The following is a 14,099-nucleotide window of genomic DNA, read 5'->3' on the forward strand; positions in this document are numbered from 1 at the left end:
CAGAAAAGGATCTTCTCAGCACCATAGTGCAGCCTTGGAGCAAACAGAGTCCACACCTGCGTGCAGCTGTCCAGAAACAGAGTCCAGCTTTTCTGCCAAAGAGTCCAACATTTTGAGTCCAGCTTTCCGCAACCGAGTCCAGCATTCTGAGTGCAGCTCTACACCATAGCTGCCACTCCACCAAGCAATGCAAGCCCTCCTTGCAGACACGATAGCTGCTACTCCAGCACTCTGACTGAGCTGCCTGGGACTCTTTAAGCTCCATCCTTCACCCAGGCTTGCATGTAAATGAGGACTTATCACCAACAGTGATTAACACACCTGATACTGTCTTATAGAGCTATCACACCTGTTACATAATTATGTGCACAAACTAAGGTAACCAAAGTGCAATGACCCTAATGGCCACCGGGGGTAAAACTACAACTGAAATCACCACAGTGCAATGACCCTAATGGCCACCGGGGGCAAAACCACCTTTGGCACACAGCCAAAGGAAAAAAAAAGGTTACTTTGTGCATTTAATCTGTCAGATCCAACCTGGATCGTGACAGTACCCTCCCCTTAATGAGGGGCCTCTGGACCCTCAAGACCACTGCTCATCAGGGCACCACCTACAGTGGAGACGCCTAGATCCAGAGTTCACCCCTGCAACTACCTGCACCTCTGGTTTATGACAAATGCACCGCTGGTATTGGCAAAGTATGTTCTGGAGGCACCACCCATCTCCACTTCCCCGTTCCCTATCGCAGGGCCACCATTGTTATTGTTACCCAGGTTTTCCCTATTCCCTTTGTATTATTGTATTAGTTACCGGCCTGCGGGCCGCGTCACATAGGACAATTACACGTGCTGCATCCTGTTGTATAAGTTACCGGCCAGCTGACATTGCAGACACACAGGCACCTGCAGCCTGAGCTGTTAATCACTAGTGATGGGCAGTCTGGCTCTTTTTGGTGATCCGGCTCTCATGCCTCAGCTCACCAAAAAGAGCCTGACGTAATGCAGCCGAAACCCTGTCCGCCTATGGCAAAACTCCGCCCACTTGCTAGTAACCAATTAAACTGGTGAGTGGGTGGAGTTATGCCCAGGTGGGCGGAGGTACGTCTGCCGAACGCCGGGATTTTACGCCCAGTGACAGCCATTCAGGGAATTTAGTGGCTCTCACTGGGGTGCCGGCTCCCATCGTTCACAGCACGGAGCCGGCTCTTTGTTTCGGATCGTTTACGAACGACCCATCACTATTACTCACAAACCATTCTGTCCTGCTCCTCTATCGAGTGAAGAAGCAGTGTCTTGACATATCTTCAGCAGACACAACCACACAGAGTGCAATGTGGGCGTGTCTGCAGTATGCCGGAGGCACACATAGATTCAGTGCTGGCACCTAGGGGGTCTTAGGGGGCACATGCCCCTCTACAGAACAGACAGTGGTAGTGCAGGAGATTGTTTCCCTGCCATACCGCAGAGCTTAACTATATCGGTGTGCAAAGCATTCCGATATAATTAAGGGTAGCTAAGCTCCAGGTGGGCCCCTCTGAGCACAGGGCCTTGGACGACCGCATTTCTGCCCCACTGGTAGCTACGCTACTGGTCAGAATGGCTGCACCTAGTAATCTAAGTGAAACATCGTTGTTTTCAGGGTCTCTTTGCCTACCTCGTACTGTTCTCAGACGAGGTAGAAAAACATGGTTACAGATTCCCTTTAAAGTTATTGAGACTATGCATCTCAAAGCCTCATATGCTTTTTCATCAAAACATGAGGTGTAAAATGAAGAACAAATTTAATGTAAGCTGTGCACATAACTTTTAGAACAATGGGAAAAAGAAACCTGTTGTGCTGGCACTTCTAGTAACTACTTCATCTAAAAGCTAATGAAAATAAAAAACACCAAAATCTAATATTTATTAGAGAATCCTAAGCTGAGAATGATGTAAATAGCTTCTTTCTGGGTCTTATGGCCTTTTGTCCATGCACAGTAGTGTACTATCAGATGTGGATCAAACAGGGTTGAACTGCAGCGCCAAGTACTATGTACTCACTTCTAGACCTACAATAAGGGGCCCTTTCATTTTAATGATGTGTGGGGTTAATGGTGCACATAGTCTCACTGAACAAAAATATATCCCCTAAAGGGCCATTAATTCTGAAAAAAAACAAACAAAATTGCAATTTTTTTTTTTTTTATTTTTTTTTAAACCTACATCTCAGCAAATATACATGTACAGTAAACATACAAGTAAAATGCCTAATGCCACGTTCATTTCTTATAGGACTATGAGGTTCAGGCTGATCGATATCGTTCTAGTCTGGATCCCTCCATTGCCTCTGCTCCTCGTAGAACATCCAAGGGAAGTTCCCTACAGGAGAACATTGAAAACAAGGTTGGTCTTTTTTTCCAAATTCGCGTGAAGGAGAAATATATTAATATGCAAGCTTTTAATCTGATGTTTCTTTCCAGGAAAAAGATTTGGTAAAACGGTATACAGAGGCAACAGTGGAGAGCAAGCAGCAACTGAACCAAATGGAATTTGCTAAGAGGGTTCTAGATAAGGTAATGTAAAATTCACAGCTCTTGGTTTTATGATTTCCATTTCTTTTCTCCATCCGCTTGGTGGTGGAAGAGTAGAAATAGTATTTGCATAGAGCTAACCATGAAACAATAGGACTGCCCTATTACCTAAGACTTAGGTCATCAATATCAGATGAGGGTCAGTCTCCCGGCAGCACCTGAGAACGGCCACCACACAATGTACAGAACTGTGTAGCATTCCGGCTCTTTACTCTGTGTACAAAATGCAGTTGTGTGATCATCAGACAGGTGACATAGTATACAAAGATTCAGAGATTCTGGAGAAAAACAAGCGTACTAAAGAAAGTCCAATGGTAAATATTGGATGCTCATGATCTCAGGGTCTTTGCATTTCATACAATGTCCCAACTTTTTGAAAAATAAAAGACAAGCGCAAATAACAATACTGTATGGAAGATGGGGTGTAAGTTTAAAATGGTGGTAGAGACTCACACCTGTGACAAGTCAAAACAACTATATCGGCATGTAATGGAGACTTATTCTCCATTGGGGCCACTTTTGGTAGCTGGAATAAGGTGATTAATGTACAGAAATATCCAGTTGTGGAGCCAGTTTTAGGCTGGAGGAAATAAAACCCAGGGCAGTCGTGCTTCTTCATTCAATAAATGTTTATTAAAGTATTAAAATAATGCGTTTCGGGGGAGTTACCATGTTTTTGTTTTAAACTCCTTCACTCCCGAGGCCATTTTCCATATTTTTCCTCCCCCTTCTTCCAAGAGCCATAACTTTGTTTTTTTATTTTTCCATCAATATAGCCGTATGAGTGCTTGTTTTTTTTGTGGGACCAGTTGTATTTTTAAATGACACCATTCACTTTACTGTATAGTGTACTGCAAAATGGGGAAAAAATTCCAAGTGCGGTGAATTTGCAAAAACTGTGCAATTTCACAATTTTTTTTTTTTTTATTTACCATGTTGAGTACATATATGGTAAAACAGACCTGGTAATATGATTATTTGGGTCTGTACGAGTACTCAGATAACATGTATAGTTGGTTTTTTTTTATTTAAGCGGTGAAAAAATTTGTAAAAATAAATAAACTTGCTTGCTGTGTTGAATAACCTTAGAACACTTAAAGCTGCAAACCTCTGATCTCCTGTGCTATACAAATCACCATCTCCTATGAATGCCGGCCACTAGCCGGCGTTCACATGAGGATCGTAATGACTAATACAGGGGGTCTTCAGCAGACTCTTGGCTGTCATGACAACCCATCAACGCCAAGTGATCAAGTCACGTGTACGCTGATTGGAATGACGCGTGCCACTGTTGGCGTGTGTTAAATCCCACTGTCAGAGACTAACAGCGATATTTATCAGGGTAACAGCCACAGGCAGAGCACATGAGGGCTGATTAAATCTAATTAAATATACGCCATATGCCGTGATGGGGTTAATCTGTAGAAGAAGGTAATCTTGTCTTTTTAATCTAATCTACAGTTGTGGCTAAAAGTATTGACACCCTTGCAATTCTGTCAGATAATACTCAGTTTCTTCCTGAAAATTATTGCAAATACAAATTCTTTGGTATTATTATCTTCATTTAATTTGTCTTAGGCCTGTTTCACACATCCGTTTGTGTCCATCAGTCAAAATCCGCCATTTTGCATTTTTCTTGGCGGATCCGTTTTTTCCCATTGAATTGCATTACCGGCGGATCTTGACGGATGGCCATCCGTTTTTTTGCGGATCCGCCAAAATTTTGACGTCTGCCGACATGCCCGAACGGATCATGCAACGTTTAGCGGATTTTGACTGACCAGAAAAACTGATGTGTGAAACAGGCCTTAAATGAAAAAACACAAAAGAGAATGAAGCAAAACATTGATCATTTCACACAAAACTCCAAAAATGGGCCAGACAAAAGTATTGGCACCCTCAGCCTAATACTTGGTTGCACAACCTTTAGCCAAAATAACTGCGACCAACCGCTTCCGGTAACCATCAATGAGTTTCTTACAATGCTCTGCTGGAATTTTAGACCATTCTTCTTTGGCAAACTGCTCCAGGTCCCTGATATTTGAAGGGTGCCTTCTCCAAACTGCCATTTTTAGATCTCTCCACAGGTGTTCTATGGGATTCAGGTCTGGACTCATTGCTGGCCACCTTAGAAGTCTCCAGTGCTTTCTCTCAAACCATTTTCTAGTGCTTTTTGAAGTGTGTTTTGGGTCATTGTCCTGCTGGAAGACCCATGACCTCTGAGGGAGACCCAGCTTTCTCACACTGGGCCCTACATTATGCTGCAAAATTTGTTGGTAGTCTTCAGACTTCATAATGCCATGCACACGGTCAAGCAGTCCAGTGCCAGAGGCAGCAAAGCAACCCCAAAACATCAGGAAACCTCCGCCATGTTTGACTGTAGGGACCGTGTTTTTTTCTTTGAATGCCTCTTTTTTTCTCCTTTAAACTCTATGTTGATGCCTTTGCCCAAAAAGCTCTACTTTTGTCTCATCTGACCAGAGAACATTCTTTCAAAACGTTTTAGGCTTTTTCAGGTAAGTTTTGGCAAACTCCAGCCTGGCTTTTTATGTCTCGGGGTAAGAAGTGGGGTCTTCCTGGGTCTCCTACCATACAGTCCCTTTTCATTCAGACGCCAACGGATAGTACAGGTTGATACTGTTGTACCCTCGGACTGCGGGGCAGCTTGAACTTGTTTGGACGTTAGTCGAGGTTCTTTATCCAACATCTGCACAATCTTGCGTTGAAATCTCTTGTCAATTTTTCTTTTCCGTCCACATCTAGGGAGGTTAGCCATAGTGCCATGGGCTTTAAACTTCTTGATGACACTGCGCACGGTAGACACAGGAACATTCTGGTCTTTGGAGATGGACTTGTAGCCTTGAGATTGCTCATGCTTCCTCACAATTTGGTTTCTCAAGTCCTCAGACAGTTCTTTGGTCTTCTTTCTTTTCCTTTTCTCCATGCTCAATATGGTACACACAAGGACACAGGACAGAGGTTGAGTCAACTCTAATCCATGTCAACTGGCTGCAAGTGTGATTTAGTTATTGCCAACACCTGTTAGGTGCCACAGGTAAGTTACAGGTGCTGTTAATTACACAAATTAGAGAAGCATCACATGATTTTTCGAACAGTGCCAATACTTTTGTCCACCCTGTTTTTTATGTTTGGTGTGGAATTATATCCAATTTGGCTTTAGGACAATTCTTTTTGTGTTTTTTCATTTAAGACAAATTAAATGAAGATAATAATACCAAAGAATTTGAGTTTGCAATCATTTTCAGGAAGAAACTGAGTATTATCTGACAGAATTGCAGGGGTGTCAATACTTTTGGCCACAACTGTAATGAGGAGGGTTATAGCTCTCAAAACATATTTTAAGATTCAAAAAGCATTATTTTAAGTCATAATACAACTTATTGTGTGAACAAGCACAACTGCCCTGTTTTTTTTTCCCTCCAGCCCAAGAGTGGTTCCATATCTTGAGAGCTATAAAAAGTATGATTTGCTCAAGACATTATCTTACTTGCTACCTATAAAACATAGAAGTCACCATACATCCCATCTGTCTGTAGATGTCCACGTGTTATTATTTCAAGGGCAAAAAAACTGTTATATTTTACAATGGTACATTAAAGAAATCCAATGTTAAAATTTGGATGCTAAACATAGCACTTCTAGATATTTACAAAACAAAACTAATGTAGATTAATTTGTTTTTAATTTTTAATTGCTGAATATATAATCTCTGACGTATATATATGTTTCTTTAGTCAGATACCCAAGATGGAGTCCAATTGTCAATGCAGCAGAACTTGCGCTCAGAGAACACATTGCGATCAGCAAGGGAATCAGAAACCTTGGCAAAGGATCTGGAGGAGGAGAAAAGGAAGGTAGCAGAGGTACAGCAAGCATTGGAGGAAAACAGAAAGAGGATACTTCTGCTGAAGACACAGAGACCTGTGGAAAGACTGGAAGAAAAGGAAATGGTGCAATACTACAGAGAACCCCGGCTAGAGAGTGAACTTGCAACTCTAAAGAACCAAGCAAATAGTGCCTCCAGGGATAGGGAAAATACACAGTCTGAAATAGAGGTGGTTAGCAAGAAGCTGGTTACTCTAGAAAACCAGAGGAAGAACATCAAACCACAGCTATTGACAAAAGAAGTCACAGAGATAGAGAGAGATGCCAATCTTGAAGCTCAAGCCCAAACCCTTAGAAAAGAGATTAAACAACTAAAGGAAGAGAATAATTCAATCACACTCGAGTTAGAGCGCTTGAGAATGGAAGTAATGGTACTGGAACAGAAACAACCTAATGTGAAAGAAAAAGTGGTACTGAAAGAGGTAGTGAAAGTTGAGAGGGATCCCGAAATGTTAAAGGCTACCAAGGCACTACAATTGCAGATTGATGATGAGAACTTCCACAGAAAGTCTCTTCAAGAAAACATTGTGAAACTTAGAACTAAGACCGAAGAATTGGAGAGATTAATTGAGTCTGTAGAACCTAAAGTCATTGTGAAGGAAGTAAAGAAAGTAGAGCAAGATCCAGACACCCTAAAGGAAGCTGCTAGGCTTAAAACATTAATACAGGAAGAGCGTAACAAAAGTGTGACTCTGACCCGGGAGTTAAGTGAACTACAATCAAGATATGTGATAGTGGAAAAGCAAAAACCCAGGGTAGAAATAAAAGAACGGGTCAATGAAGTGTTTGTTGTCCAGCCAGAGACAGAAAAGGAAATTTCCAGGCTGAAAATTGCTTTGCAACAGGCCAATTCCAAAAAATCTTCCTTTGAAAAAGAACTCAATACAACACAAAGTGAAATGTTTGTGCTGAGTTCACAAAAGCCGGTGGTGGAGTATAAAGAAATTGTCCAAGAAATTGTTAAGTTAGAGAAAAGCCCAGAAGTGGTGAAAGAAATTGAAAGGGTGAAGTCACAAATTAGAGACCTGGAGTCAACAAACAATAGGTATCAAGAACAAAAATCCAAGTTAATCAAGGAGAGAGATGACTGGAAACTAGAACGGTCAAAGGTAGAAACAAAGGTTGTGAATAAAGAGATTGTCAAGTATGAAAATGACCCTGTACTCATAAGAGAGGCAGAGCAACTGCGCCAAGAAGTGCGTAATGAATCTCAGAACAGAAGAGAAGTGGAAGATGTGGTATATGACCTTCAAAGCAAGTACATGTTGTTAGAAAGACGGAAACCAGAAGAGCGGGTAGTGGTTCAAGAGGTAGTTCATTTACAGAAGGATCCTAAGGTAGCAGAAGAACACTATAGGTTAAACAGGACTCTAGACGAAGAGGTTGGCAACAGGCGCCGCCTGGAACGTGAGGTACAACAATTACGAACCCAGGTGGAAGAGAAGGAGAGACTCCTGAATTTCCAGGAAGAAAGAGATAAGAAACTGACTGCAGAAAAAGAGTTGAGGCAGATCACTCTCAGAATAAAGGAAATTGAAGAAAGCCCACCACCAGTACAGGAGAAGATTGTAATGGAAGAAGTAGTTAAAGTGGAGAAGGACCCCATATTAGAACAATCAGCTAATCTGCTCCGCAGTGATCTTGATAAAGAAAGGACACAGATACTCAACATTGAAAGGGAATGCAAAAATCTACAGGTCAAGGTTGATATCTTACAGAGGGAGAAGTCATTAGAAAAAACAATTTACAAAGAAGTTATTAGAGTGGAAAAGGATAAAGTGCTGGAGAATGAATGGGCCAGATTACGAGACATGTGTAATAAGGAGCGTATTGCAAAGCAAGACCTGGAAGATGAGTGCAGAAGATTGAGAGAAAAGATAGAAAGGGTAGATGCTACAAAAAACACATGGTCAAAGGAAGAAGCTGATCTTCAAAAGACCAGACTCCAAGCACAACAAGAAAAGTCATCCATAGAAAAAGAGTTACTGGAATTGAGGAGGCAACAGCAGCAAAAAAGTGTTTTCTTGAGCAAAGAATCAGAGTTGTTGACACAAAAAGCAGAAAATGACCGTCAAAAGAAGATGCAGATGGGACAGGAGCTCTCTCTTTTGGAATCCAAAATTCTAAAAGAAAAAGATTGCATTTATGAAAAGGAAAGGAACATCAGAGATCTGGTGTCACGTGTAAACCGAGAGGAACGCAATCAAGAGACTCAAATGAGGGAGACCAATGTCTCCACAAAAATATCCATTCTGGATCCTGATAATGGGAAGGAAATGTCACCATATGAAGCATACAAGAGAGGCATAATAGACCGCCATCAGTATATCCAGTTGCAAGAGTTGGAGTGTGACTGGGAAGAAATTTCTACAATGGGCTCAAGTGGTGAAATTTCAGTTCTCCTAGATAAAAAGAGTGGCAAACAATATTCTATTGAAGATGCTCTAAGAACCAAAAAAATCACAAAGGAGGAGCTGGAATTATATCGGGATGGAAAACTCCCAATTTCAGAATTTGCCTTGCTTGTGGCTGGAGAGAACAAGCCCCAATCAATGTCAATTGGATCAATCATTGGATCCAAATCCCCAGTCACCTCCCCTTCAAGCCAAACCCAAAGTCGCAGCTTTTTCACACAAAGTGCACCAAAAGTTTTTCATGACGACAGTTTTCCCATCGCTGGTGTGTATGATACCAACACAGACAGCAAGTGCACAGTTAGGAGCGCCGTAACAAGAAAACTGTTAGATCCCACAACTGCTCAAAAGCTTCTGGAAGCACAAGCAGCTACTGGGGGTATAGTTGACATCATTAGCAAAGACAGATTCTCAGTTAATAAAGCAATAGATAGAGGAGTAATAGATAGCAGCAATACACTGAGCTTACTTAATGCCCAGAAAGCTTTTACAGGTGTTGAGGACCCAGTCACCAAGAAGCGCCTGTCAGTAGGAGAGGCTGTGCAGAAGGGTCTAATGTCCAAGGAAACCGCCATGCCATATCTGGTAGTTCAGCATCTTACAGGGGGCTTAATTGATCCCAAAAAGACAGGCAGGATTCCACTGTCAGAGGCAACAGAGCAGGGTCTGATAACCAAAGAACTGGCTGCTCAGGTCCAAGATGAATCGACGTATGAAAAGAACCTTGTAGATCCTTCTTCTAAAGAGAAGGTGAACTACAAGGAGGCCATATCACGATGCCGGAGAGACCCAATTAGTGGCTTGCTTCTGCTCCAAGGTGCTTCAGAGGGCTATCAGCATGCTGTATACCGCCCTGTGAATGTTATACCTTCCTTGACATCCTACAAGTACTAATGGTGATGGTTGCCTGTCATATGTGTTTTTATTCCCTGCTATGTAAGTGTACCCCGTTTAATAATGATATTGTTCCTCTGAGGGAGAAATTATGCCTGTGGTGTATATTGCATGTCTTGTGCTGCTCAATAAACTGGAACTTATCTTTATTATATCTAAATTAGAGAGTCTGTTTTTTTACCATTACACTTAAAATGGCCAGTTACTGCTGCAAATATAATGTCAATCTATTTATTATAATTGAGTGCACAACAAGGCTGAAGGTGAAAAAGATTAAAAAGAACCAAGGAGAACAAAAAAATCCAACATTTTGGTACCCAAACGCAATGTCGTTATTCTTATTAGAGAAATTTAATTTGTCCCATGTATTCTTGGTGGCGAGCTATGCATTCAGAAAATCTAGTGTATGGCACAGATATAGTTGCGTAAGTAAAGTCATCTATATAAAGGACAAATATGGTACACAATGATGTCCCAACATAAATTCTATATATATTAATTGTCCTTGAGGTGTAAACAAGTCAAATAGGATCTTAGGCCAAATATCTGTAATATAAAACACCCAACCTCTTAACTCAACTTAAAAAGGAAACAAATTACCTAGAAAGAAAACACTGCAAATCTGAGAAGTGCAGGTGGCAGAAAAAATATGCATAAAGGGAATCTGTCATGAGTTTTTATTTCTGTGTAATCTGAAAGCAGAGTTATGTAGGGTGCTAGAGCCAGATTCCACAGATGTGTTACTTAATGCAAATAGATCACATAAAGATCTGATCTTCAAGGGATGTTCTCTTCTGGTAAAGTTTCACTGAATTTTTATTACAAACTTAATGGACTAATACTGAAAATAATTACAAAAGGGAACCCCTATTTTTTCTTTGATGTTAACTGGCACATGTCATGTTGCCAACAAGTTAAATTACAGACACTGTTTCAAAGATCACAGAAACAAAAGACTCATCTAGTCATAGACTCATTAGTCTTTGTAATATAGTAATTGGAAGCAATCCTATCCCTAAAGCCAAATAGCTGCTGAAATATGCGGCACACCTTGTACAAGTAGATACAGAAACCTTCAGAAACAAATGTGACATGTGGCCTACGTAGATCACTTCTTTCCAGAATTTTATACAACATCTGCTCAGCCTCCCCCTGGCTCTTTTGTGAAGAGGGATATTCAATATCAGCTACTATTAGATCATCATCTACACACCGACGGAAAACATCAAGGGTAAACCTCATATACAATAAGCCCATTTCCTAAATTAGGTTTAGATGTTTGTTTGGGCTGCTGCTCTCTCATGAAAGTATCTTCTCTGTTCTTCTACTGCATTCTGCAAAAGGGAAAGGTCTACACCCTCAATGCAGGTCAGCAGGCGAGTACAAAGCACAGGATTCACCTCTGAAAAACAAAAGCGTCAGTACCAAGGTTAGTTAGGAAACAGGATAAAAGTGAAGGAATGATCACACATTTTTTAAAATCTAACATTCTTTAACAATTTGTATTTTACACAAAAACAGACATATAAGAAACAAAAGACAACCCATCATCCCTCTCCATCTCCCCAGCCCAATGCAAACAGTCTCTCTACAAATTCTCACAATGAGACAATAGACCTCAGACAGGTATTATGTGACTGCACAATATCATGCGACATCATCTCAGAATAGATAGAAAGAACGCTCCGACTTCTCTTAGAAGAATAAGATCAAAAGGCCTTGCAGACGTACAGTGCATCAATAGCACAGAGATTAAGTTTATAACAACCATGAATTTACCTTGATATCTCCCATTAAAAGAAGAAATAAGATCTTATAATTGGAACAACTTCTTGCATAATAGTTCAAACCCAGAGTATTTAACAATGCATCCCAAATTTTAACATATTGATGAGGTCTATCTCTAAATACTGTGAGGATGCTACTTGGACTAGTTGGAAATATTCATAGAGCATATTAACCCCTTCACTACCAAGGGTGGTTTGCACGTTAACTCCCGGGCCAATTTTTACAATTCTGACCACTGTCCCTTTATGAGGTAATAACTCTGGAACGCTTCAACGGATCTAGGTGATTCTGACATTGTTTTCTCGTGACATATTGTACTTCACTTTAGTGATAAAATTTCTTCGCTATAACTTGCGTTTATTTATGAAAAAAACGGAAATATGGCGAAAATTTTGAAAATTTTACGATTTTCAAACTTTGAATTTTTATGCCCTTAAACCAGAGAGTTACATGACACAAAATAGTTAATAAATAACATTTCCCACATGTCTACTTTACATCAGCACAATTTTGGAAACAAATTTTTTTTTTTTGTTAGGAAGTTATAAGGTTTAAAAGTTGACAAGCGATTTCTAATTTTTTACAACAAAATTTACAAAACCATTTTTTTTAGGGACCACCTCACATTTGAAGTCACTTTGAGGGGTCTATATGGCAGAAAATACCCAAAAGTGACACCATTCTAAAAACTGCACCCCTCAAGCTACTCAAAACTACATCCAAGAATATTATTAACCATTCAGGCGCTTCACAGGAGCAGAAGCAACATGGAAGGAAAAAATTAACATTTAACTTTTTAGTCACAAAAATGATCTGTTAGCAACAATTTTTTAATTTTCCCAAGGGTAACAGGAGAAATTGGACCCCAAAAGTTGTTGTCCAATTTGTCCTGAATACGATGATACCCTATATGTGGGGGGATCACTGTTTGGGCGCACGACAGGGCTCGGAAGGGAAGCAGCGCAGTTTGACTTTTTCAACCTAAAATTGGCTGAAATTGAGATTGGACGCCATGTTGCGCTTGACGAGCCCCCAATGTGCCCAAACAGTGGAAACCCCCCCACAAGTGACCTTATTTTGGAAACTAGACCCCCTAAGGAACTTATCTCGATGTGTGGTGAGCACCTTGAACCCCCTAGGGCTTCACAGGAGTTTAACGCCCGGGCACGAAAATAAAAAATCATTTTTTCCACAAACATGATCGTTTAGTCCCCAATTTTTTATTCTCCCAAAGGTAGCAGGAGAAATTGGACCCCAAAAGTTGTTGTCTAATTTGTCCTGAGTACGCTGATACCCTATATGTGGGGGGGACCACTGTTTGGGCGCACGGCAGGGCTCGGAAGGGAAGCAGCGCCGTTTGACTTTTTCAACCTAAAATTGGCTGGAATTGAGATTGGACGCCATGTTGCGTTTGACGAGCGCCCAATGTGCCAAAACAGTGGAAACCCCCCACAAGTGACCCCATTTGGAAACTAGACCCCCTAAGGAACTTATCTAGATATGTGGTGAGAACTGTGAACCCCCAAAGTTTATACTGCCCAGGCGTGAAAAAAAAATCCTATTTTGTGCCCACAAAAATGATTGTTTAGTCCCCAATTTTTAATTTTCCCAAGCGTAACAGGTGAAATTGGACCCCAAAAGTTGTTTTCCAATTTGTCCTGAGTACGCTGGTACCCCATATGTGGGAGAAAACTACTGTTTGGGCACACGTCGGGGCTCAGAAGCAGGGCTGTGGAGTCGGAGTCGTGGAGTCGGAGTCGGTGCTCATTTTCGTGGAGTCGGTATAAAATGGACCGACTCCGACTCCTAAAATATATAATAAATTGGGTACAGTAATTCAATGCAGGATGTGCTGAATATTTTTTAATAGGAGTTTGGGAAAGTTATGAAATATCCTATAAATGGCTGTTCTATTCCTGATCTAAGGCTACATTCACACACAGCGTTTTTCCTGTGTTTTTTGAGGATACGTTTTTCCGCTGCAAAAGCTGATCATCTTTTTAAAAAACCGCATCACCTGAAAGGTTTTTGAGCTCATAGATAATGTTTTCAATAGCAAAAGCAGATTAGAAATCTGCTCTATCTATCCATTTATCCATATCTGTCTATCCATATCGTATCTGTACCAAAAAGAATGAAAAACGGGTAGTACACCAATATATATTCTGTTCTATCTAAATATCTTGATTATTGGATCATAAAAATGATTAAATGTCTGAGGTTCACATTGTACTACAATAAATTTTTCGCTTAAATATAAGCAATATGTGTGGAAGTCGGAGTCGGAGTCGGTGTAAGGGAAATTGAGGAGTCGGAGTCGCAGGTTTGGCTTACCGACTCCACAGCCCTGCTCAGAAGGGAAGAAGTGACGCTTTGGAATGCAGACTTTGATGGAATGGTCTGCGGGCGTCATGTTCCATTTGCAGAGCCCCTGATGTGGTTAAACAGTAGAAACCCCCCACAAGTGATCCCATTTTGGAAACTAGACCCCTAAGGAACTTATCTAGATATGTGGTGAGAACTT

General features: G+C 40.9%; 2 protein-coding genes across 3 annotated transcripts in view; one reads left to right on the forward strand and one right to left on the reverse strand.

Annotated features, from left to right (window-relative positions):
- The window catches only part of EVPL (envoplakin), a 75,741-nt gene extending 65,794 nt beyond the window's left edge, over positions 1-9,947 (forward strand). Inside the window, exons 20-22 of the mRNA XM_073587904.1 lie at positions 2,275-2,385; positions 2,463-2,555; positions 6,329-9,947. Coding sequence (XP_073444005.1) covers positions 2,275-2,385; positions 2,463-2,555; positions 6,329-9,787 — 3,663 coding nt within the window. The 3' untranslated portion in view covers positions 9,788-9,947. The remainder of the gene's footprint in view (positions 1-2,274; positions 2,386-2,462; positions 2,556-6,328) is intronic.
- A 57-nt stretch (positions 9,948-10,004) lies between these two features.
- Positions 10,005-14,099, reverse strand: part of TEN1 (TEN1 subunit of CST complex) — a 41,740-nt gene continuing 37,645 nt past the window's right edge. For both annotated transcript variants that reach the window (XM_073587908.1, XM_073587909.1), the window contains exon 4: positions 10,005-11,189. In XM_073587908.1, coding sequence (XP_073444009.1) covers positions 11,059-11,189 — 131 coding nt within the window. In that variant the 3' untranslated portion in view covers positions 10,005-11,058. The remainder of the gene's footprint in view (positions 11,190-14,099) is intronic.

Source organism: Dendrobates tinctorius, unplaced genomic scaffold (assembly GCF_039654945.1).
Source record: "Dendrobates tinctorius isolate UK_male_01 unplaced genomic scaffold, ASM3965494v1 ptg000103l, whole genome shotgun sequence".
NCBI lineage: Eukaryota > Metazoa > Chordata > Amphibia > Anura > Dendrobatidae > Dendrobates > Dendrobates tinctorius.